Source organism: Polyergus mexicanus, unplaced genomic scaffold (genome assembly GCF_030449975.1).
Source record: "Polyergus mexicanus isolate NDT 795.1 unplaced genomic scaffold, iyPolMexi1.0 SCAF_23, whole genome shotgun sequence".
NCBI classification, from domain to species: domain Eukaryota; kingdom Metazoa; phylum Arthropoda; class Insecta; order Hymenoptera; family Formicidae; genus Polyergus; species Polyergus mexicanus.
This window is the reverse complement of record NW_027223343.1, coordinates 3,705,070-3,732,062: the sequence shown is the minus strand read 5'-3', so window position 1 is coordinate 3,732,062 and position 26,993 is coordinate 3,705,070. Positions and strand designations below refer to the sequence as shown.

General features: G+C 36.6%; 2 protein-coding genes across 3 annotated transcripts in view; one reads left to right on the top strand and one right to left on the bottom strand.

The window, feature by feature from the left end:
- The window catches only part of Scgdelta (sarcoglycan delta), a 306,288-nt gene that overhangs the window by 257,083 nt on the left and 22,212 nt on the right, over positions 1-26,993 (bottom strand). For both annotated transcript variants that reach the window (XM_070313005.1, XM_070313008.1), the window contains one exon: positions 23,397-23,560. In XM_070313005.1, the coding sequence (XP_070169106.1) occupies positions 23,397-23,423 (27 nt within the window). In that variant the 5' untranslated portion in view covers positions 23,424-23,560. The remainder of the gene's footprint in view (positions 1-23,396; positions 23,561-26,993) is intronic.
- Positions 5,490-9,714, top strand: LOC138942640 (uncharacterized). Its single transcript, XM_070313014.1, has 5 exons — positions 5,490-7,384; positions 7,627-7,734; positions 7,825-8,040; positions 9,144-9,464; positions 9,536-9,714. Exons 1-5 carry the CDS (start codon positions 5,564-5,566, stop codon positions 9,635-9,637), a joined length of 2,568 nt encoding a protein of 855 aa, XP_070169115.1. The 5' UTR covers positions 5,490-5,563; the 3' UTR covers positions 9,638-9,714.

Genomic DNA, 26,993 nt, shown 5'->3' with positions numbered 1-26,993 from the left:
CCCCTATTTTCAAAAATTAAATCAATTTTAGTCGCACCATCAACCATTCATTATTAAACAATGTTTATTTTTGCAGTTGACGATCTGCAATCAAACAATGAGTTACCGATAGCAGAAATATTATTGAAATAGAAAATAAAAATATTGACATAAATTTTTTAATAATAAATTTGCTTTTTATTTATGTTATATTTGATATTGATTATTAATTCTAATATAACTAACTTGTAATTTATACAATATTAAAATGCGTTTAATGCAAGAATTCGAAAACTTCAAACTTCCAATTAATAATCTTAATTGTCGCATTTTTTAAAATTGATATTTGTATACTCAACATCCTTTTGCGGAAAATAAATTTTTAAATAAAATTTCAACGGAGTTAAATAATTATTTCTAATAATCCACATTTTCATTGACAGAGGTATCAAATTAATCAGACTCCGCGACATTTCGTAAGACACGAAGGCTGGCCGCCACGAAGAAGGCGCCGGCTGATTATCATGCCCTTCCCTAGAAGGAGCAACGTAAGGGCACCCGTAATATGTCTGACGAATTTCATCTACGATTAAATTGCGACGTTTGATCGCTGGGAAATTTCACGCCAAAATCAAATGGTACGATTTTTGAATTTAATTTTTGTCAAAAATTTGTCAAGCTAAAATTTTTTTTTTTATAATGGCTTTTCAAACTTTATTAGGTTCGCCGTAATAAACCTTTCCGTAACGTGCACGGTTTCGTAAGCTTATGACATTATAGGACGTCTAATCAGAATTTATATTCCGGAAACACGAAACTTGCATTCCCGACCGATGCAATTATTCCTCCGTCTGATGTGGAAAACATATGTAATTTTCCGGTGAGTTTCTCGCTATCATTGTCACGCCCAGGATTAATTTTACACGCTGTCGACGAACCCCGTTGTCAGAGTATCAGACAGCCTGATATCCGAGGATGCTACTTAGACATTCGCTACTCAAATATTCCCGAGGCTTCTGCACGACTGGGTCAGATGACCGGCTCTCATATTTAACACACGCACGCGTCTCGAAATACAAAACGTGTCGCACATTGCCGTCCACTAATGGAGTTCCTGATGACGTGGCGCATTTCTATGAAATGTTTATGTTTTATATCATATACGTTTACAAAATTTAATGAGTTATTTTGCAAAGTAAATTACATGTGTTCGTGGACATTAATATATTCCACGATTACGTGAAATTAATATCGTATTAAGCTTGAATATTTTCAATTTAAATAAGTGTCTTTTATTGTCATAGTAAAACAATTTTTTTTAAATTGAGACCGTAAGAGAAGTAGAGTCGTACAAGACATTTTTTCTTAAATTTTGTATTGGTCTTGAGTGAATCTTGATAGCAAATATCTCATCTTGTATTGTCATGTTTTCAATTTTATTAACAATTTTTATCTAATACTAAACGATTGTTTAAAATAATATTTAACATAATCTTTATAATATATTGTATAATCATTCATAAGTCATTCGTTTACTTTTCGAAACACTATATATATATATTGTATATATAACTAAATAATCGTCGAATATTCTATATTGTTTATTTTGTTTATTGTATTAATTATCTCTAAATTTGTTAATAAATATTTTTATTATAAATAAAAATATTTATTAACAAATTTAGAGATTTTATTATAAATAAAAATATTTATTAACAAATTTAGAGATAATTAATACAATAAACAAAATAAACATTATAGAATATTCGACAATTATTTAGTTAGAGACTCAAACTTATAATTAATAATTGGAACGGAGAATAAATATTTTTATTTATTAACTAACATTTTTTAAATTTGTATAATATAGTAATTTTTTCTCATCTAATTTACACACATTACATATATTAGCTTTCTTTTTAAATCAATAATCTTGACAATCCTAGTCTTGATATTGTCTTAATAACTAATTAAAAATCTTGTCTTGATCAAATTTCGAGACAAGACAAGACAGTGACAATGTCAAGATTAGTATTGATATCTCGTGCAACCCTAAATAGAAAAGAGATAAAGAAGGAATGCTAATGCCAAGAAATGCAGAAGAGCGTAAGAGAAGAGGGATGTTGTGACGCTTGAAAAAATATAATCTCCGATTATTTTAATATTACGAAAATATCTCTCTACGTCTTCAGTTGTTCGATAATGCTAGCGATGAGTGTCGTTATGTCACGCGGTTACACGAACAGCGCGTAATGTACTCCGCGTACACGCATTCTCCTGACTGTCAAGCGCCTTTCGCGTACGCGGAGTGCTTTTTAGCGAACTGTCAAACTCTACCGAACCGCGAATTACTCATTCCAGTTACTCCAATATACTCTCGCAAATCAAAGACCCCGGGATTTCACGAGCGAGAACTCGAAACATGCATCGATTTCCTCCGGAGCCGCGACACACCGAAAGATCGTCGATAGACTGAGCGAACGATGCGACGCAACGGATTCGCGTTTAATCGTTGGCAAAGCTGAATAAAATCCACGCTTTAACAAATTCCGCGAAAATATTTCTATTATCCTCTACGACGCTGCGATCCGCGTATCCCTATTTATTTCGCGAATATGGTATAAAAATGAAATAAAATTTTTTTAAATTTAAATAATTTTTTATAAATCTAGCATTTTGTTCGCGGATGATCGAAAATATTTTAATAATAAAAAGTATTATTATTTTGATGATAGAACGTTTTCGAAGAATACAATTTTTATTTTTACATTATATCTGGGAAAATTCTAAAAGAATTACGACGCGATATTTGGGGATAAAATTTTTCAAAGCTATTTATTTTAATATTACGTTGTATAAGATCGGTTTTTTTATTCTAAATAATTATTTTTATTCGATTGTCCCTTCGCCTTGAATACGCAAAGTACATCGAGTCATTCGATCGGAACGGAATTTGGCGACAGCTGGGATGAAGGAAATAAGATAGCAAGCAGCATCTTGTCCCGTTACATCAACGTAACACAATGCAAATGTTAGTGTAAACTGCTCGTCGCGTGTAATTGTATATGTGTAATTATTTATACATATATATGTAACTTATTTGTCAGCGCAATGCATTCCATTTATAGCGAAATAGATACATATGCGGGCTCGTTGGAAGTTTCCAAGTTCCTACGGTTGCCATAATTTACACTGCAGCTTATTAGTTGGCAGTTGATATACCCCAAAGTTACATAATTACATAATGCCCGTTTCAGAAAGATATGTCTTGCTCTTACAATTAAAATAATTATATACTTGAAAATATATTTTCTTCTTTTCTATAAAAAAAAAAATTGCGAAAAAATTTATTTTATACACTTTTCATTCGACTTATTTTTCAAAATATAAATGATGTAAAGATAATAAATCACCGATAATCGAAAATTTAATGCAAATTCTACTATTTCTCTTGTTCTCTTATCTCGCTGAAAAAAGGAACTAATAATGAAAATAAAATTGCTCGTTTTATATTTATCAAAATTTATATGGGCATTTCGTATTTATACGAATGTATAAAATATATAAATGATGTATAGATTTTTTAGAATAAATTTTGGGTTATCCTTGGAAACGTTTGAATCTTAACGAGATAACAATTTAATATGTCTTTTGAGTATTATCCGCAAGAGATACAATTTTAATCATCCCTTGAAAAGAGCGACAATCGTGAAGAGTAAACCCGAGGAGGCGTTGAACGTCAGTCGATGGTATAGAACTCGACAATCCACGGGCGATCAATACGAAACTTCAGAAGGAAGTATCACCATCTCTTCCTAGTATCCAGAAGCTCGTCATGGAAATAATATCCCGCAGTGCTTTACTGTATTTCCCCAATTTGTTTGATCGATAATAAAACTGGATACCTTCAGTAGAGCCCATGTCGACGATCACGTCGGATGCCACCGGAAAATGCGGTTTAATTAAATGTAAAAATTTTATTATTGCAAGCAACCTCATCCATCTATTACAGAGGTGTGAACAATATCATAAAATTCTACGGGATGTCTCATCCATCAAGACCGAAGCAGTCCAGACATGGCTACGCGATGAATAAACTACGCGTTGTAGATGGAATAAAGTACGTTAATTAAATATACAAATAATACGTAAATACACAAGAAATATTAGTATAAAAACTCATATACGTTTTCGCTATAAATATAATTTTCAAGCATTAGATAAACTTATTCGTTAATTATATTACTTATTAATTCAGTCCTTTAGTACTTGACAAGAAATAACCGTAAGATAATTAATGATTAAATCTACAAGTATTAAGTACTTTTTGTTAGATTATTATTACATAATTTTTTATCTCATTGATAATGTATAACCTTGCTACAGATGGGACTGTCATTTTCCTAAGACAAGAACGTACTGGAAGAAGTTTTGCGACGATGAAGAAAAAAGGTTGATTAGAGTAAGGGATCCATTTCCAAAATCGTTCTATCTTCCTATCATTTCTACCTTGCACGATTCAGAAATAGAACTTTGCGATATCGTAGATTTTGACACTCCTCGCACTTCCCAAGGCTTCGACGAGAGCGTACTTCTCGTAGATCAGAAATCCTCTAAAGCGGCAGGTATCCCCCCAAAAAGAGACGATGAGAATACTCGTCCTAACATAGAACCGATAGTTAAAATTTCCCCTCCCACGCCATTAAAGAAGATATCCAAAAGCAATGCAGTTACGATCGCGGAAATAGACGCGGGGGAACAAGACGTTATTGTTGAAAATAAATGTACGATAAAAAAAGTAGATTCATGCAGAGAATCAGAGTCCTTAGATGTTCCTTTCGAAAATTCTATTACGTCGTATGACGGATCAGGGGACGTGAAAGTGTATTCGAGAAAAACGTGTCCCTTTCACAAACACGAGCCTGCCATAAAAATTTTCGACGACGATATCGAGAAGTATTTGAGAGACGATCCGAGAACTAGCGTGTTATCGGATCAGAAATTGATTAAATTGCCGTTTTTGCAGAATGCTTGTAATAAATACGATAAAATTAAAAGCAAAATATTTCCTGCCAAAAACCAAAAGATTAAAGGGATTACTTCGCCACGAAAAAAACTTGCGTATTATCCGGATAATGTTATTGATTTAACCGCAAACGAAATTGCAAAGATAGAACTTAAAGAGGATAATATACTGGATAAACAACGTAATGTTAGATCCGATTTTCTCGCATCAGATTTTAAATTTTCTCTTAGCAAAAAATCAAGAAAAGAGAAAAGGAACGCGAAAGATATAAAAGCTGCGTTTTCAAAATCGTTTCAGCCTCAAAGCAAAATCAAGACATCATCTGATAAATTAATAACAAAATGTCCAAAATTACAGAAATATTCAAACAACATTCCTAAAACTCGGAGAAGATTTATCGATGAATCAAAATGACAGGATACAATACCTAATATTCAAACGCAATCTACGAGGACGGTCGATAGGAAGACGCGGGAATTCTTAAATTATTCAAAACAATGCGCGTACAAAGCTCTGAAGCACACGAGGCTGGGCAAGAATTTGAATTTCAAGCCCGAAATGTGGGAAGAGATGTCGGGGAAATCGCGCGCCTCCAGCGACAGATCGATAGTAGATACAGACGACAGGTCGAACGTGGCCGAGAGGGAAAGTCCCGAATCCAGGACTCGCAGCCCGGAGTCCCCTTTCTTCCGCGAAATGCGGAGGAGATTGAGAAAAACATGGGCTCCGAATATCGGGAAGCAAAGTACTCGGTATAAGCTCTTGAGAACGAGCTCCGATAGATTCTCGATGATACCGGCGAAATCATTGGCGAGATCCGCCGAGATCTTTAGTGGAAAGTTCGCCGGATACGAAATCAGGGAAAGCCGTTCGGCGAGCGTTTTAAATGCTATTCCAAAGGTGTCGTGCTTTCAACGCAGGAACCGCGACAGATGCTTATCCTGCATGCATAAATCCCTGTGGAGGACGGACGAAGCCGACAAAGCTGTTCCCTCGCAAACGACATTGCTGACGGAAATTGAGGCGAGAGCCGACAGCGAGTCTAGCTGCGGCGAACTTTCGGAATTTTGCGAGGAATTACGGAAGATATATCGTGGAAAGAAAGAAATTCCGCGAAGATATCCGGAAAGAAGCGAGGCTGTATCGGACAAATCAACATCTTCGTCTCATCAAGCGGAACAAGAAGATACCGTAATCTCGACTCCAAAGTACGAGTCCGATCAATCTAAGAATAAAACGGCCAAGCCCGTCGAAAGCTCGCTGTCCAAAAATCCAAAGAGCTTGAAAGCCGCTACCATTTCGGTCTCGATATCGTCGGAACCGTCGAAGATTTCGTCCTCGGAAGTGCACACTTCTGACGACGAGACGTCATCGCCGTTGGCACTGGACGATCCGTCGCGATACAAAAACATGGCGCCCTGTCATCTGCCTACAGTTTTACTACCGAGCATGGAGCCTCTGCGAGCCTTGAAAGACAGAAGACCGACCACCATGGAATCACGAATCGCTCTTACGGAGACTACGGTAACAACGAAGGAGAGATCTGACGAGGAATATTACGACGACGCGAAAACTGCGGTCGCAAGAGCATCGACGGAAAAATCGCAGCTAAAACCGGCCGGCGAAAAGCCTGAGAGACTCGGCGAGGAGAAGGATATATCCTTAAAGAGCTCGAGGACCCTTTTGAAAGTTAAGTCGGAGCGGCAACTGATATCGCCGATCGTAAAATCTTCGCCAAAAGACGGGCTAAAGAGGGGATACAGTTGCGCGAGCATCGAGGATTTATCGAAGGATTCTGCGAGAGGTACGTTCGAGATTTCTCGAGGCGAGGCGAAAGATGGGCGAGGAGAAGTAATCTCTTTCGCGGAAAAGATAGATTTGGAGTCGGTCTTCCCTGACTCGGAGAGGCGCACGGAATTACTACCGCTGTCAACGGCCGCCGAAATTTCGCGATTTCTCGAGAGAGCGAATCGAGGGGAAGCGTCAGCCGCGGACATGCTGGAAACTCTGGCAAACGAATTCGCCTCGCGACTGATGAGACAACACAAGCCCGCCGACGCGATAGCGACGACGAGGCGAGCTAAATTAACCGCGAGATTAGCAAAGCTGTTGGCGGACTCGAAACGTTATCTGAACCCCGATAAATTCCCGTCTGACCTTATTTTCTCCTCACCACAGCCTCCCGCTTGCAATTCCCGTTTGCTAAGACGTGTCCTGCCGCTCGATTCCTACAATCTCGTCGCGCCGTTATTGGGCATGCCGCTTTGGTATCCGAAGAGAATAAAAAGAGTGAAGGCACCCGCGTTGCCTTCCGAGGAAGAAGAACGAGAAGAAGACGAAGAAGAAGAAGAAGAAGGGGCGATTCCCTTCGACTTGGTGGTACGTGCGTCGAGATGTTCTACAACTATCGGTTTTTCTAACAAATTTTCAGGATCAATTTTCCATTAATAAAAATGTTATAAATAAGAAAACAAATTCTATTTATACCATATATTTTTCGTGTTAAACAAAAATTGATTAAAGAAAAATGCTATATTTTATTTAATATTCTGAATTCTCGGGGACACAATTCGCTTTATCAAGAGTTATCAATGGAAAAGTAAGCTTTTATACGTACGCAGGTGCATCCCCCGACGAGCAAAGATATTTCGACGAAAGGAGACGAGGATAAAGTAGGTCGGGCGCGATCAAATCCTTACGCTCTCTTTTTGAGGAAACCGCGGCGCAAGGTACGACGAGAGACGAAACAACATTATCGACCTCGCATCACGCTCTCTATAAAATTATTGTCTTCTAATTTCGCAATCCACGATCCGCAGGTTGTCACCTGGCGTCCTTTAACAGCCGACGATCTCAAAGATTACGATCCCGAGGCCACCCTCGAGACGAAAGCCAGAAATATCACCAACAGGATATGCCGAGACTTTTGCGGATGGCTACGCGATTTAGGCGGCACCAACAAAGTCATCGACGAGGAGGTCCTCGGAGATATGTTCGAAATTGACTTTACAGCGGAGGCCAGTAGAACGATGGAGGTAGATAGGAACAAAGTGCAGAGCGAATTGCTATATATGTCGTGATGCGATGCATGACACATGACGTATACGCATATGCGAGATTTGAATTATAACTTTAGCGCGATATTAGATGACCGATCCGGTTGCATTTGCGTCCAACTTCTCGCGGACAAAGTAATCTTCCTTCCACGAACGAATATCGAGACTAATTAATCGTATAAAAATTCGATTTTATATTTAAGGAAAATTTGGCGTAATCAATCATCTCATTAATATTGTAATTTAGCGTCGTTTTTTATGTTAGACTTTCTTTCTTCTTTTTTTTTTTTTTTTTTTTTTTTTTTTTTTTTTTTTTTTTTTTTTTTTTTTTTTTTTAAGAGGACATACCAGTTTGAAACCTCGAAAAATGAGTACATACTTTAGATTTTTTTTGCAGAGCAACGACTTGATAAAAATTTTTAATTTTTTTACGATATTAATACAATATTGTTGACTAGTTAAATAAAAATTTTCAGCGTAAAAAAAAATTTCCTTTCAAACTTATGGGAATATTTGTAGAGCTCAAAATATTAAGTGGTTATACGGTGTGCAAGAAAATATTCGTAGATCATATCCGAAATAAAAAATACAAGCTTTTTTTAATAAAAATATTTATTGGCTATCCGGTATCCAAGCGATTTTTCCAAAATTTCAAAAGATAAAAAAATGGCGACGTGTTGAATCGGATTTAAAAAAAAAAGGCTTCGTTAGCAGATGCGGAATCTTATTAGGAATTCGCATGAAAAATTTGAAGTCAATCTGTCTGAACGTAGCATACACACCGTATATGAAAACATAAATCTGCAAATATCCGCACATTTAAAAAAAAAAAATTTTTTTTATTTATTTAGGTACCTAATAATATTGTTAAAAAAAAAAGTTTTTATCGTATCGTTGCGCTGCAAAGAAATCTTGAAAATCTACTCATTTTTCGAAGATTCAAACGGGATATATTCCTTTAAATAAGAGTTATTAGTAGAAAGCTTTTTCATAACGTCATTACGTCACGAAATGACGAAGACACGGAATTTCTTCCCATGACATGTTTCATTATGTTAATCGCGCGTCTCTGTTTGAGACAGATGTCGATGAAGGAAATGCCGATGGTACCCAACGGGGTAGCCGCAGCGAGACAATGTCCTGATGCGGGCGAGCTTGCCATGACCAGGAAACACCTGATTAGAGATGCTAAAGCTGAGAGTAAGCCGGCCAAAACAATGGCGTTTGGCACCGCGATACCCCGGAAGCTTCAATTCGTACCGCCCGGAAATCGAGTGAGAGAGAGATGGCTGCGGTGCGAAAACGCGATGCCGGATCTCGAGACGATGGATGTGGTCTGGGACGGTATAACGTATCTCGAGAGCGTCAAAGCTTTCGCGAAATGGTTCGGCGAGCATTCCAACGTAAGCTCGCTTCGCTAGAAGATGAACTTTTTCTTTTTTATTTTTTTTTTAATTTTATCTCCACGTTTCAGATTTCGCTGCCGGAGGCACTAACAAACGCGACGATCACCGATTCCGCGAAACATGCCGTTAAATTAAACGCGACAGGAAAAGGACGTCGAAGAAATCGGTAGTTTTCAAGCACGCAGCACGGCATGACAAGCGAGCGATTTGAAGGGAAATAATTTTTATTTTATAATAAAATGATATATAAATTATGATAAAATTATATTATTAAAAATTATGATATATAATAATATAATATAATTAATATATTATTGTATAATATTATAATAATATAATTAATAAAAATTATATTGTAATATAACGATATATAAATTTTTAATTATTTTACGATTACGATAAATAATAAGTAATAATAATAATAATAATAATAATAAGTTTGCGTGCGTGCAATTATTAAATAATTAATATTAAATATTAAATAATAATTAAAAAGTAAAAAATTTATTTAACAAAGAATTATTTCCCTTCAGATCGCTCATTTGTCAGAACTCGATGTTACGATACAATCGACGAGGAAGATGAGCGCGCGCGAAAAGAAATTAAAGCACGATATGCTTTAAGTTGCTTCCGTCATCGCGCCCTGTATATATCGGCGCCAAATATACGTTCGCGTAACCGATACGACCACACGATGACACGACGTAGAACGCCCATTTCCTGTATGCGGCGAACGGTTAACCCCCGTAAACCGCCGTGGACGCTTCAATCGCAAACAATTCCCGTCGAAATTTCGACAAACGTTCCAATTACGTAATCTAATTTTCGGCTAATGATCGTCCGCGCCGGCTTCGTCCCGGTCTTCGCGATGGAGGACACGCAACCGTAAATAGAAATCGTGTCGCGCTTTTTGTCGCCCGTCGAATTTCACACGCTATTCCCGAATCCAGAATATACGGAACGGTTAAAAGGCGCGAGCAACGATTGTGCCTGATCATGATTTCTGATTTCGCGCGCAGATTGGATTAACAGTCCGATTTCACGGCGCGAATTAATTCATTGGCAACGCAGCGCGCCGCACTAATGCCTCGCATTTCGCAGCACCAATTATCGATCGCTCAAGTTTCATTGCATGGAACTTCATTAAACGCGCGTGTGCGTAATAACAATTACGATATTAATAATGACATCCATTCATCGATAATAGCAATCTGTTATCAATATATAAGATAAATAATCCCAACAAATGTATTTTCTCCATGACGAAAAGAGCGTTCCTTTTTAACACAACTTTCATATCTATCAATTTTAATTGACGCAATGAGTAACGTCGTAAATATGAGCAACGATAAAAAAAGCAATAATATCTAAAAAATAAAAAATTAATAAATAAAATAAAATGACAACGCGGAACAAAAAGCAGATGGATGAAACTTAAAGCCAACGATTTCGCATATCGACGAGTTGTCTAGCGAAATAACGTAAACGAGCCACGATGAAATATTGGAAACGTATCACAGACGCCGGATGTTCTGACAGTGTCTGTTTACAACAGAAAACGGTGCCTTAGACCCCGTAAGCTGGTAACGGCGGCAGCGAGAAAGGAAAAAAAAAGAAGAAAAGACCGGAGCTCGCCTCGTTTGTGCGATATATCCTCCTCGTATATTTTCCCGCTATAATTTTTCTCTCGTCTCTCTCTCTCTCTCTCTCTCTCTCTCTCTCGCGCGCGCGCGCGCGCGCGGGAGATAACGCCATTCAAAATTATATCGCGTCGACAAACGGAGGGTCATTATATCGCGACGAGATGTCGTATTAATGGCTAAAATCGCCGGTCTCGCTTCGATAATATGGGTCGAGGCAATACGAGAGACGTGAACAATAAAAAAAAAAAAAAAACCCCGGATTCAAATTCAGAAGAGCGGGCTGGGATGAGTTTGCCGCTTCGAATCCGGCTTCTCTCTTTATCTCTCTCCCTGCTGTTTACGTTCGCTTTTAATATTTGCCTAACTTTTTTTCCTGCACACTAGCACACGTAAAAACATAAAGCATCATTTTCGTTTATCGTTGAGCGCTTCGTTGAAATATTTGGATACTTGGCGACATTTAGACGACACGTCAAAAAAAAAAGAAAAAAAGAGAGAAAAAAAATGCGATTAACCCATTCCCCACAGATATCTCACTTTTCAAACGACTTCATCGATTTATTTTCTCAGATGGGATGTTTAAGTACGATCCGGCATAATCTTTGTCGCGTATTAGCGATTACAAAAATTCAAGATTGTCAAGTGTAAAATCTAAAAGAGATAATTAATTAAAAAAAATTCACCCATAATTTATCTCATTCAAAATGCGTTAATATATTAAATTATATTAACAAGATTTATATATTAATACATACTGATATATATATATATATATATATATATATATATATATATATCATTAAAATATATATTATTTCAGCAGCATGTTTTCCCTCACAAAGGCACAACAAATCTGAAAAAGATATAATTAACTCGGAAGGAAACGGATTAACACATTTTTTTCGACAATAATCGTAACTATCCAGTCACCAGATACTAACTAGATCGCTACTGAAAGATCTCGAATTTGAAAGAGAACTTACATCCCTCATTGTTTTTTTTTTTTTTTTTTTTTTTTTTTTTTTTTTTTACCCTCTTGCGAGAAATCTGCTCGGTGAGTCACGAACTTTACCGAGAAGAAGGAGAACGAGGGAAAGGAGTGAGGGGGTTGGGGAGGGGGGGGAGGGGAGGGGAGGGGCTTCTAAAACGGTGACAGAAAGGGAATCGGAAGCGTACCGAGCACGACCCGGCGAACAACTGGACGAGGAGGGGAGAGAGGAAGATGCAGGGGGGTGAGAAAACGAGGGGGTAGTTTAGAGTCATCATTGGCCATTGGGCGATCCGTTTCGCTCCACTTGGGACGAAGGAGACCCGTTCGACCGAGAAATTTAACAAGGCGCACCCTCCCGATTGACAATGGCCAAACTTTCCTGACACTCCGCGCGCGTACCCGGATTTTTAATTACTTCAATTTTAGTCCGGGCTTGCCCGGCGATTCGCGACGCGAATTCGACCGATAGCCTGATTCTGAACCTAACGATTTTTATACGGACCGTCAGCCCCCCCCCTCTCTCCCCTCCCCTCCCCTCCCCCCACCGCCCCCTCTCTCCACCCCGAAAATAGAATATGCAATAAATGTCAGATTAAAAAAAAATAAAAAAAAATAAAAAAAAAATAAAAAGCGAAGTTAACTCGCCGGACGCTGCTTTCGAATCAGGAATTTCATCAGCCGATTTTATACGATATATTATATTTTATATCATTCGCTCGATCAAATATATCGATTGCAAAAATCTGGTTTACTGTCGCTCGTGTCGGATTCAATCGCTATTGCGTATCGAGACGCGCGCGTCTCCGTATTTTATACGTTATCGCGAATATTAAGCTAGCGTCGATGTTAACTAAATATAAATACGACGCGAGAGAGGGAGATAAGAACGCGGATCATACGATTTTTCCTTAGCTATTCCCGGCGTGCGATGAATTCGCGTGACGTTACGTTCTCAAGATACTGAGCAGCTCGGTGTAATGTACGTACGCGATTCATTCTCGATTGGCTTGTGCAATCATTGGACGCGCACGCCACTATTACATAATACACCATAAATGTGAGAGAACAGGACGCGATCGATTCGTTCGTTCGATGATTATCGTTATCGCTATCGTGATGCACTCTTGGAAAAAAAAAGAAAAAGAAAAAGACTCTCATCGGAAGCGACACTTGACATTTCGATCATCTTATTCAGTCTCGTCGCACAACTGTCGATACCGAGAGAATCCTAAGTATGCAAGCGATCAAATCGATCCTTGCCATGGCTTTTTTCCCCTTTATCCCCTTTATAAAAATACGCGACTTTCTCTTTAGATGTTATTCGGATAATAGATTCTCTGGAAATAGAAATCTGAGGAGTATAAGATTTTTCATCCACAGAATTGCTCGAAATTAAATAAACAGGTGTCTGCCGTTCCACAAATACAATCAGCGTAAGAAGGTGCGGCGAGTCTGCGATATTTTGTACATACGTACAGAGATACGGACCAACCGGGCGATTCGCTTCGTTACATACGAGCGATATACGACAGAGAGCAAAATACACACACACACATATACACCCATATACCCATTCACAAGTCAGACGAGAAACGCTTCCTGCCGACTGTTCGAGCTCGTTCGATCTATTGTCATAAAGTTCCGCGATAGTGTGCGTTGTCAGCGCGACGCCTACGTAAACGTATAAGTACGCTAATAATAATGTGAACGAATAAATGCTAATCCCATGAAAGCTATGAGATGAAAAGCGCAGTATTCATATTTTTTGCGACACGTTATTTTTTTCCGACTATTTTGTATATTTCTAATTAAAAATTTAGATTTGCTTTTCATCTTCTTGTTTGCTCAGGAATTCTGCGCGCAACACGCATTGGATGAAACGCAATCGAATTTTCGAGGCATCTAGACCAATAGGGCTAGGCGGGTTTGTGATTTTTTCCGTATATTATCCAATAGAATCGTCAAGATGTATAACAGAGGATCCCACGTGTAAAGCGTAGATTAAATAAAAAGTAGAAGAGATTTGTACGAAGCAAAGTAAGCAACTACGTAAACAAATAACCGGTGACAAATGAATTTGCAAACTTTCCAGCTTCTGGACTGTTAAATAAAAAACAAAAAAAAAAAAAAAAAAAAAAAACAATTTATGCATACAAAGTGACTCAGAACGAGGGTAAAAAACTTTGACAGATTGTTTGGGAGGTCATTCTGAGTAAAATATGTTATATGTTACCAAACATTTAATCAGTAAGAAATGTGCTCAAGGAGTTTAAATTTTCTCCTGTTTTATATTGATTTCAAAATCACTTGCTACGAATCATCATCGATTTTTCTACGATAGCAGTTAGAAAATTTTAAAACTTTTCTAACTGCTGTAAATATTAAAAATAGAATCTATGTGTTCATAAAACATTTTTTATCGGAAATGACCTTCCAAACAATCTGTCAAACTTTTTTATATTTCTTTACTTGCTCGACTCTCATTTATATTAATTTCATAGTAAATACTTAATTTTTTTTAAAAATCTGCTATTGATTTTTAATAAATAATTGTTATATCATCGTTATCCAATAGATTACTGGATTTACCGAATAATTTTGTCGTGCATCGTTGAAAGATTTGTGTTTTCTTGTTAAAAAAAAATGCCGGCTAAATATTTTGCGTCAAATATTTCACATACTCGTATGTTAATTTCACCGTCGTGTTAATTGAATTCAAATTATTAAAAAAATTGAAAAATTGAAAAAAGTATGAAAATAACACAATGTGCACATATTTTCAATTTATACACGATAAATATGTTCCGTATTATTAGTGACAGGATTATCTGTTAAAATTTCTGTTAAACGGAAAAAAAAAATGTTGATTTTATTCTACAATAGAAAAGAGAAATAACATTTTTTTCATGTTAATATTATCATTAAAAGTATGTTGAATTTATATAAAATTTATTCCAAATTATGAAATTTGCATTGTCATTTTGTATTGAAATATTAATATGGTATTAGTGTCACCATTTAACATATCCATATTATGTTAAATGAAAAGAGAGATTTAAGACAAACTTTGACAGTGTAATAAGAGAAGGAACACGAAGTTCTTGTCGCGATTTATCGTCGGATTCGAGGAACTCCGCGCGATTCCGTGCGAAGGATTACCGCTCGTCGTAATAGGCTTCGTCCAACATCCGGTCGCATCCGGAAGGCCGCGCCCGTCACGGTTGCTCCCGACGTCGTTACATCAGCTGAGCGGCGCGACGAGGCGCACGATTCTTCTGTTTCGCTCGTGCGTCACGTAGTATTGTTTGTTAAAAGTATGCCGTGCCGATGCTGGCTACACGCGACACACCGTACCAGTCTATCGATATCCTTTTGACCTGAGTGACATCTCGATAAGCCGCGCAAGCCGAGCGACATTCGAACCGCATCTCGCGGAAAGAAGTCAGTCAATTCGCGGAGCGAAAAAGATTGAAAAGCGGTCGCTTTCCATCGTCGATTACAATTTTAATTATCGACGCGATAGCCTCGAGAATCTTCTTACTCTCTGAACTGTGGTTCCTTTTTAAATTTATGTTTCAGATCAATATTCAATATTGTCATTTTAATTAAACTACATTAATCGTGTGTTGAAGATCAATTTCGTGTTATTTCTTCACGCTTCGATAAACGTGTAATCTTAACGAACAGTGCACTGTAATGATGAGGCGGTGAGTCGTTTCACTATTATGCGCAAAAGTGGACATTAAGGTTGCGCGAACTGATGCACGTTTCTCCGATTGTTAAACGCGACGAGACGTATAGAGAAATCCTTACGGCGGAACGATTCGAGCGACAGCCAGGACACGTGACCAAGGAGCTTTTCATCCATCGAACGTGAGCAAAGCAATTAGACAGAAACATAAAAGAAAAGACATGAGGGAAAAAAGGCGCCGATAGGGTGAACAATTTTTTTTCACATGCTCTCCCGACCGATTTAATCAGTCCCTACGTAATACTTGGGCCTTAATTAGTTTATTGTTATTGCGACGCGATAATAAGCAATAATAAATATCGCTCAATTTATTCTCATAAGAGTAATGGCTCGTCAATGATGTTTGTTAAGACACTTAAATCATACTTTCAGATTTTTGCAAGCCAGCGAATTTTTATCAGCTATTAATCATTCGGACATGTAACTCTTGAAGTCAACTTTTTCTTAACCGATATTTTATTAAAATCTATTCTTTTCTTCTAATAACTCTTTCCAATTTTTAATATTAATTATCTCGATTAATAAATCAATATTTTATTAACCTAATTCCATTTGAATAATGACTATCTTATCTAATTGCACGTCGCAATTTGCTAAAAAAAATTCTAGTTTAGTTGGCCTAATCATTGTTAGCGCGATGATTATTATAAGATTAACCTTAGCTTAAACGGTTCTCGTAAGAGTAATCATTCGTCAATGATGTTTTTTCAAGATATCTAAATCATAACTTTCAGATTTTTGCAAGACTTGCATCAAATTTTTATCAGCTATTAAATGCTTCATACATATAACTGTTGGAGTCAAATTTTTCTTAACCAATATTTTACTAAGATCTATTCTTTCCTTGTAATAACTCTTTCCACTGTTTAATATTAATTATCTCGATTAATAAATCAATATTTTATTAACCTAATTCCATTTGAATAATGACTATCTTATCTAATTGCACGTCGCAATTTGCTAAAAAAAATTCTAGTTTAGTTGGCCTAATCATTGTTAGCGCGATGATTATTATAAGATTAACCTTAGCTTAAACGATTCTCATTAGAGTAATCATTCGTCAATGATGTTTTTTTAAGATATCTAAATCATAACTTTCAGATTTTTGCAAGACTTGCGTCAAATTTTTATCAGCTATTAAATGCTTCATACATATAACTGTTGGAGTCAAATTTTTCTTAACCAATATTTTACTAAGATCTATTCTTTCCTTGTAATAACTCTTTCCACTGTTTAATATTAATTATCTCGATTAATAAATCAATATTTTGTTTACCTTATTCCATAAGGACTATCTTATCTATTTGCACGTCGCAATTTGCTAAAAAAAATTCTAGTTTAGTTGGCCTAATCATTGTTAGCGCGATGATTATTATAAGATTAACCTTAGCTTAAACGATTCTCATTAGAGTAATCATTCGTCAATGATGTTTTTTTAAGATATCTAAATCATAACTTTCAGTTTTTTGCAAGACTTGCGTCAAATTTTTATCAGCTATTAAATGCTTCATACATATAACTGTTGGAGTCAAATTTTTCTTAACCAATATTTTACTAAGATCTATTCTTTCCTTGTAATAACTCTTTCCACTGTTTAATATTAATTATCTCGATTAATAAATCAATATTTTATTAACCTAATTCCATTTGAATAATGACTATCTTATCTAATTGCACGTCGCAATTTGCTAAAAAAAATTCTAGTTTAGTTGGCCTAATCATTGTTAGCGCGATGATTATTATAAGATTAACCTTAGCTTAAACGATTCTCATTAGAGTGATCATTCGTCAATGATGTTTTTTTAAGATATCTAAATCATAACTTTCAGATTTTTGCAAGACTTGCGTCAAATTTTTATCAGCTATTAAATGCTTCATACATATAACTGTTGGAGTCAAATTTTTCTTAACCAATATTTTACTAAGATCTATTCTTTCCTTGTAATAACTCTTTCCACTGTTTAATATTAATTATTTCGATGATTAATAAATCAATATTTTGTTTACCTTATTCCATAAGGACTATCTTATCTATTTGCACGTCGCGATTTGCTAAAATTCTAGTTTAGTTTGGCCTAATCGTTGTTAGCGCGATGATTAATGTTACTATCAAATTAACCTTAGGTTAAGCCGTCGTGTAAATGGAATTGCGAGACGACCGAGCAAATTACCCGGTCGCCTCTAGGGCGGATATTGCGCTGCTCCGAATTATCGATTGTGAATTCAAAAAGCGGCCGCGCAATCGGAGGGGACTTTGAAGCGCAAAGGCTCCCATGTATTCCGATAAATACTTGGAAAACTTATTACGAACGAAGTCCCAATTAAACTTCCCCGTGATTACTTTTCCACAGCGAACGGCTACAAGGACCGTGACATCTGCTAAATATATACGGAACTCTTGACGTGGCTTGTGTAATATAATTAACAGAGATTTAAAAATATATGCGTTACACAATATTGGAGATATCGGTTATCAAGCCGATTTATCAATTATTTTTATCAATCTATTCTTCTATAAAATACAAAAGGTTGTACTTATTTAGCCGCTTATAGCATTCGTATAATGTTGAAAACGAAGAGATGATATCTTTCGACGAAATGATTCGAGAATATCCATGCAATAATTTAAATTTTCCTTCTTATTTAAAGATGCATGGATTATAAAATATTAGTCGAAAAATTATTGAAATTTATTGCAAATAAAAGCGATGTACATTATCTGAAACATCAATTAAAGAAACATTAATTTATGTTACGCGGAAAATTATATAATTTCGTATGTCCTTATTAAAGAAAATATATATAATTATGGTTTTATCGAATTAATGATAAAAAACTTTTAGCCATAAATACTTTTCGGAAACAGCCGCCATAAACAAAACAAAAAAAAAAGCCTAATTATTTATCGGAAAATTTTCGGTTAAATCTAATAAAACTATTAATAAAACATGCATCGAAGTTTTATGCGAATAACTTTTAAACGTAAACTCGAATAAAATTTCGCATACACGTATATATTATACATATATTTATAAATACTATAGTTATATAGTTTGTTTAGTTTATCTTTGATCTAATGCAATGTTTAGATTATAAAAGCTATTAAAAAAAAAAAAAAATTCTTAAACCGCTCAGAGAAATGAAGATTAAAAAAAAAAATTTTTTAATTTAAAAAAAAGAGAAAACAGAACAAATACATATGTGTCTTGTTCTAATCATAAACAATTATTATAAATAATAATATAAAATTATTATTATTCTTATTATTACATAACTACAAATATTATTATAATCTCCTGCTTATTATAAACTTCGGCAAAGTACCTGTCGGTCGTAAATAGACTTAGCTTTGTAGAACCGGATTACGTAATAATATCGAGCGTAGACCGCACACGTTTCCGTTATCCAGTTGTAGGAAAGCCGGATAACGTGGCGCACGGTTCTGGCTCCGGTCCCGTTCGATCCTTCCAGAGCTCCGCGAGATAGTCGTACGCCCCGGTCGTATTGGAATGCGAGGGTGTTACGGAGAATCCATAGGGAACTACGTACCGCATCTGCGGGACTGTAACGGTGGCTACCGGCGTCATCGCAGAGAAGGCCGCAAAATGTATTTACATATCGAGCCTTGGTCAAAGCCTTTACTTTGCGCGGCTGTCCGCTATGCATCGCAGACGTTCACGGCACCTCAAGCTCTTATTCGACCGAATTTAGAACGAGCTCGTCCTATACTCGCTGCACCGCATCGTCAATAGCGACAAGCCCGACGTTGCGATAATAATTATCAAATCAATTTCTTATAACCTGTTTCTGCTTTCTTTATAAAATATTTTGATGTAAATGCAAGAGAATTGGAGAGAAAATTTAATTTGAAGGGATACTTTTGTATAAAGGTACGCGATAATTTTTTGTAAAAGCAAGCTAAAGGAAAATTTAAGAAGTTTGAAGAGACAAAAATGTCGTCAGTGACGTTATCAAGAAACTCGCGATATAAGAAGGAAATGGTGGAAATTCAGAAAGAAAAAAAGTGTAAAAATGTCTGGCAAGAATAAATCGTTTTTGCTCTGTTTATAAAATATTATGATATAAGTACAAAAAAATTAAAGAAAATTTAATAAATTTTACTTAAAGATACGCGATAATTTTTTTGTAAAAATAAACTAAACAAAAATTTAAGAAATTTAAAGGGACAAAGATGTCGTCGGTAATCTTATCGAGAAAATCGCGATATTGAAAGGAATATCGGAAATTCAGAAAGAAGAGAATATAACAAACGACTGGCAAGAATAAATTGTTTTTGCTTTCTTTATAAATTATCGTGATATAAATGTAAGGGAATCTTAGAGAAAATTTAATTTCAAGGGATACTTGAACAAACGCAATAATTTTTTGTAAAAATAAAACAAACAAAAATTTAAACGGACAAAAATATCATCGGTAATCGTATCGAAAAAAATCGCGATATAGGAAGGAATACTGGAAAAAAAAATGTAAAAGCGAATGGCAAAAATAAATTTGCTCCATTCAACCGATAGCTCAGAACTGATTGGTTGACTGACTCGATGGATTAATAATTCGTGTGTATCACGTTCCTACACAGATTACGAGTGATTTACGCAAAGATAAAAGATATAAATACATCCGAGCTCTGCATATATTTTGTGCTTTAATATAAAATAAATATTTAAATTTTATTTAGGTCAAGCATAAAGAGAGATAAAGAGAGAGAGAGAGAGAGAGAGAGTGCTCCATTTTTAATTTAAAAAACTCAAGTATGACAAATAAATGTAATACTGTCCAACTTATACATCAATAATAATAACGCTAAAATATCGTTATGTACTGCTTAAAGTCGTATTACTCCGCTGCAAAACTGAACGCGCGCAACAAAATGAAACTTTGCCTCACAGAAATTGGCTCCCCGGCACCTCGACGAGTTTCTACTGCGCCGGGAAATTCCATTTTTCTTTTTTTCGATCGATCGATACAGTACGCTCTCCTTTCTCGAATTTCACATGCATCGCATCGGCGATCGATTACTCGTTAAGGTGCGGTTAACGAGCGACAACGAAATTGTCGCGATAACGTTTGCATCTAGACAGAAAGGTGCGAAGGAGGGCCCGGGCTCTCGCACCGGCAAACGGCGATATAACGGGAGATCGCGCGTCTCTCGCCCATTTTTCACCATTTTCCAAAAGCTATAAGCCCGTGGGATCGGATCCCACGGTAAGCGTCCCGCGGCGAGAGCCGCGCTCGAGCCGGCTCTCTGACAGGCGAAGGGGGGTAATTGCGCGTCGGTGCTGACTTATAGCTTCTAAATCAGTGTCGGCCGGATTCACCCTGTTGTGCCGTCGCCTCGTGCCAAACAGCCTTTACGAAACTTTCGGGATAAAGCGACGCTCGGTTTCACCGGCGCTCGATTACGGGCGACGTCGGCCAGACGCGCTACCGATGACAAGGATGCCGTCGATCGATTTATCGTTCAAAAATAATAAGACGGACGATCTAAAAATAACTTTTCTACAATTATATTTTTTTCTTCCGATGTGAAACATTAGGGGGACGGGGGACGGGGGACGGGGGGGGGGGGGGCGGCATATCCGTTTGAACCTTCGAAAAATGAGTATATTTTCTACATTTTTTTGCTGCGCAACAATTCGATAAAAACTTTTCCTTTTACAATATTAATATAATATTATTAACTTAAATAAAAATTGTTAGCTTGATAATTTTTTTTTTTTTTTTTTATGCGAATATTTGCAGATTTTTTTTTTCATGCGCGGTATGCATGAAAACTCGAGCTACGCTTGACGGATTGACTTTAAATCTTGCATGCCAGTTCCTAATAAGATTTCGCATCTGCTAACGAAGTCTTTTTTTTAATTCGATTTTCTATTTTTTTTTTGTTATAAACAAAAAAAGAATTTAAAAAAAATGAAATTTTTTCAACACGCCACTTCTTATCCTTTAAAATTTTGAAAAAATGCTTGGATAGCAGATAGCTATTAATATGTTTAATTAAAGAAGGCTTGTATTTTTTTTTTTTTTTTCATTTCGGATACAAACATATTTTCATACATACCGTGCAGCCATACCTAAAATTTGAAGGAGCTCTGTAAATATTACCAAAACTTTAAAAAAAAAAAATTTTTTTTCGCGTTGAAAATTTTTATTCAAGTATATACAATAATATTGTATCAGTATTGGAAAAAAAAAAAATTAAAAATTTTTATCAAATCGTTGCTTTGCAAAAAAATCTAGAAAATTTGACGTTGAAAGAAAACACGTTAATTTTGACGTATCTCGTACGACAACAATATTAAGTCTTTCTCGTGATAAGTGATAAGGATTATACTATATGTAAATTTTCTCGTTCTTCCCAGCATCGCTGATATCATAAAACGAAACACCCTCGTTTCGAAATACTCATATGCAAAAATCCGCAAAGATATTTGCAAAGTTATCACGTTCCATCTACAAGGGGATGTCGACAGCCGACTAAACCGAGCTCGTTGGCGAACAATTAGCCAAGTTTCGATTGTGCTCGCTTTCGCGTTTCTAGTATCGCGAATCTCTTACGAAGGAGAGGGAGGGAAAAAGAGAGAGAGAGAGAGAGAGAGAGAGCAACGGGATTCGTTCGAGCTTCCCTCGCTTTTCAGCGGTTGAACTTTATTTTAAGCGATATTTCTCTCTAATTATCCCCGTGCTATGCGAGAGAGGCGCGAGCCTCCGCCATGTTTACGGCGCATGTTGGGCGCGTCTCGAAACTATAAACATTAAAAAGGATCGAGGCGCCCAAGTTAGCGCCCTCCACCCCATCCTCCCGCATCTCATCCACTTGCTCCTGTTTCCTTCTCTTCTCCCTTTCCCGCTCTGGCGAAACTGAAGAACTTCCAAGATCCATTTCGAGGAAAAACTTGGAAAATTAAACGCCACGAGACGGCATTGCCTGCTATCGTCCAAGGCCGGAGAGAGAAACGGTAAAAAAAAAAAAGAAGAAGAAGAAACGGTAGCAAATGGTTAACAATAACGTGCCGAGGTACATCGCCGATTCCCAAGTATCGCATTCGTGTACCTGATAAATATGTAACGCGATACGATTCTAATAGCACAACGCGGTTAACTTTTTAATTGGGGAGAGTGAAATACGTGAAAACACCGCCTGAAAACGGCGCCGTCCGGTTTTACGAGCGCTCTCCTTCTCCCTCCGAATGCGCGTTTCGCACGCACAAAACGATTCTATCGGACAATATATGTATATATATATATATATATATATATATATATATATATATATATATATATAGGACGCGTAACGGGAACTTTCGATGGCCGAGACTATCGTGTCGAGGACCCCCGACTGTCGGGATCTCGTGTAACGGCGCTGAAATCGTGTTCCCGCGTAATTTAAGTAAGTTCACGATCGAGCCTATGACCCCTTTTGTTGCCCGCGATCGCGGCAATGGAAACGGGACGGAATAAAATTATTAGCGGAATCTCCGTCGGAACGTCCAGGTATATAATTATGTGTAATTTATATTACTCACCATTGGTATGCAAATCGTGCGGACCATACGTGCCCATTATGCCACCTGCCACTCCAGTTTCATCGCTTCCAGCTTGCCCAGAATTCTCTCGTCGCCATCTTTTTCCCTTCCTCGCGTTGTGCGTTCGAGTTGAAAAGTCGCAAGACCGTTTCTACTTTCCATTTCTAAAAAAAAAAAATAAAAAATAAAAAATAAAAAATAAAAAATAAATAAATAAATAAAAATGAAATTCGTGTAAAGTAAAGCGCGATAAAGGTCCTAAAACATTGAAATTAAAGAATATCTCGAAGAATACAAGCACGACTCGATGTTGTTTAAATGCGTTAAATGCGCGTTATACATCGCGACATCATACAATTTTAATATATTACATTTTCAACATTTAAAATTTGAAAAGAAAATGATTTTAATCATTTTAATAGAGCTTAATGAACTTTTAATAATTTTTATTTAACCTTACGATATATGAAAAAGTAGAACAGAAAAAAATTAAGATAATTGACGTGAAATGAATCGACTTACTGTTATATTACATTAACATAAATATTTTCATTTGATTCCACTCGAACACAAATGTTAAATATTGTCATAATTAAGGTTCGCGTTATATTCTCATGAAAGACAAGTAGACTACAAATTTGTCAAAGAATCTATCATTAAAAAGACAAAGGCGACAAACGGCGGGAGTGAGAGAGAGAGAGAGAGAGAGAGAGAGAGAGAGAGGAAAAGAGGGTGCCGTTGTACAACGACGCGAGCACACGACGAGACAGAGAGAACGAGAAAGGATGCCGACGGTAGAACGGAGAGGCGACAGCTTAGATACGGCTGAATTGGTCAGTGGCGTCAGTCTTTTGATCTAAACTAAAATACAAGCCCGAAACAACGGCCAAAGCAAATCTGCTCAAAGTGCCCGTTCTCTTCAAAGTACTTGGTTTCGTCTATCTCGCTTCGCCCCGCGCGCGATCGCATACCCCAATGACCAATTATCTTTGTATCTTTGCCGATGACAAGCGAACCGCGAGTAAACTGTCAACGGGGGGGGAGGGGGGGGGGGAAAGGGTTTAGGTACGTGTCAGTCTATCGGATAAGGGGGTTGGTGTACACTCACTCTCTCTCTCTCTCTTTCTCTCTCTCTCTCTATCTCTTTCTGCCTCTCCTCTTTCTCCTTCACTCTCAATCATCCTTCTCTCCCCTCTTCCTTTTCCCTCCCTTTTCTCGCATTCCTAATTTCATTTTTATCGGTCGTCGATTCTGCGCGCATTCTTGTCGCGCAGTTCAGCCGAAACAATGGTTTGCCTCGAGGCGAATCAAATCGAAAGCGAATTAAATCTTCCTACCACCCTGCGCTACCCCTCTCCCTCTCGCTTGTGATTCTTCGTCTTCGAGGAAGGTACTTCGAACGTCGAATTTGGGACGAGACTTTAATTGAAATCCGCGTGTCTATTTCATTATATTTTCCACCTTTTTTTACAGTGCGAAATACAATGTTTTACTATTACTATAGTATATATATATATACTCTTAATGTTATTCAATATATTATTATTAAATTCTTCTATTAAAATTATTTATACATTTTTTGATACACATTCTCTCTCTCTCTCTCTCTACTTTGATAAAAGATATATTATAATAGACTAATAAATAATATTATTATATAATAAAATTGATACCAACTAATCGTTTTATATATGTGGCAAATAATTTCAATGCTACTATAAAATATACTATCAAATATAAATTATAAAATTTTATTTTGGTCTAGAAAATAATAAATGAAAAAATGAGAAAGATGATTTTTCTAGTTTCATCAGCATCAATAAATAATACGCGAATGCAACAATATATTCCGCCATCTAAAATATTATCTATAAAATATATCTTTAACGTTCCCTTTACAAGGGACATTGATTGTCAGCGAAACAATAGTAGTCTAATGGTATGTGGCGGAGAGAAACCTTTCGTCCTATCACGATATGGCTTTAATTCGTGACATCTTATTCGGCCATCTGGTGAATTCAGTGGTCGTTTGATGTTCACGACGCTTTAATATACTATGGTCGGCTGGCCGGTCGGAAATCTACGTTCTTCCGAGGGCTTTCGTTTTGATAACGATTAACAAGACGGAAATTAATGAAGGACAGATTGGATCCATTTAGCGCCATTTCTCGTTAGCCTTTGTCTGGAAATGCCGTACTTACGAATACTTTTATCATTGATCGTGTTTTTCTGTAGTGTCTATTCGATCTTAAAATACATTTTGTAATTTTCTCTCGTTACTCTATAGCTGTTTTTACGAGTCCCATTACTAAGATACTAGTATCTTTCATCGGCTACATTTTTTTTGATTATTCATTTTTAATTAGACGAGACCCGAAAGAGAAGGTTTGACATAGGCTCGATAAAAAAGAATTAAAAATTGTAAGCAAACGTCAAAGAGATATAACGGCTTAAATAACTCTCGGCCCGATTATTTTAACAAGTTTATCTTTTTTATCCCTTATAACTGGCAACATTCCTAAAAAAGAATCTTATATTTCAAACAATTTCCTCCTATTAAATTTCGTAAGACAATCAATCATCTCTCACCAATGAAAATTATACAATTTATATTACCAGCGACGACGTCTGTGCGATTTATAGGCGGTTCTAAGGAGTGCCTTGCCTCGGCAGATGCGAAAACAATTAAGAATATCGCCGATTCCACCTTATTACGTACTTTACGTTACTTTAATATGCGACGTGTTTTGGACGGACCAAGAAGTACGAGAACGAATCATAAATGTCGGATGTTAGTATAACGCCCGGTACATACTTATGCTTCCTTCATGTGTCGCCTTTCATTTAATATACCCTATACAGGGTCTAATCCCTCGGTAATAATCCACGTATGTGCGTACACAAATCTGTGCAGTAAACCGGGTCAATGACGCGATTCACATTTGTTAGCGGTACAATGGAATTTACCCCAAGTGTATATGTATATTTTGCTAACGAAAGTCGTCGGTTATAATCAACGGACATGCTATGAAAAATAAAGCAATTTAATATTGACAGTTAACGTAATAATGTTATTATAATCGTAATTTAAATTCCACGTTATTTTATTACTTTCTTTAAGATATTGATAATAATATATTCAAAATATGAGAAAACAGTAATTTTTTAACCGATTCTACCAAAAGATTCCTTAGATACAATCTAGAAGGATTATACAATAAAACAATTGCGTGTTATTTTATAGAAAATTATTCTATCAAAAATTGTGTACTTATAAAAATCATACAAAGATTTATTATAAAAAAATAAAAAAAATAAAAAATAATCAAGTGTCTTCTCGAGATGTACAGGACAATCTGTGTCGGCGTAAAACGAAATCAAAGATAAGTCTCGGTTTTGTTCTTAATGAATTTTTGAACGAGGAAGTTTTTCGCGCGTCGAAAGGGCCGGTCGTCGTTTCTGTTTGGCAGGACTCCAGGCACGTTAATTCCGCAGGACGTTACATTAATTCCAAATTGGTTTCGGCCGGCTGGAGATTCTCGGCGTCGCGCCAGGCACCGAGGGATCACCGATCCACGGAATACCCGGCTTAGTTCC

What these genes read in the sequence shown, in the direction of transcription:
- LOC138942640 (XM_070313014.1), top strand. Translation starts at nt 5,564, where the DNA reads ATGTGGGAAGAGATGTCGGGGAAATCGCGCGCCTCCAGCGACAGATCG. An exon ending in TGAGGAAACCGCGGCGCAAG is followed by an intron (nt 7,735 to 7,824) that starts GTACGACGAGAG and finishes CACGATCCGCAG; the next exon opens with GTTGTCACCTGGCGTCCTTT. An exon ending in GGTTCGGCGAGCATTCCAAC is followed by an intron (nt 9,465 to 9,535) that starts GTAAGCTCGCTT and finishes TCCACGTTTCAG; the next exon opens with ATTTCGCTGCCGGAGGCACT.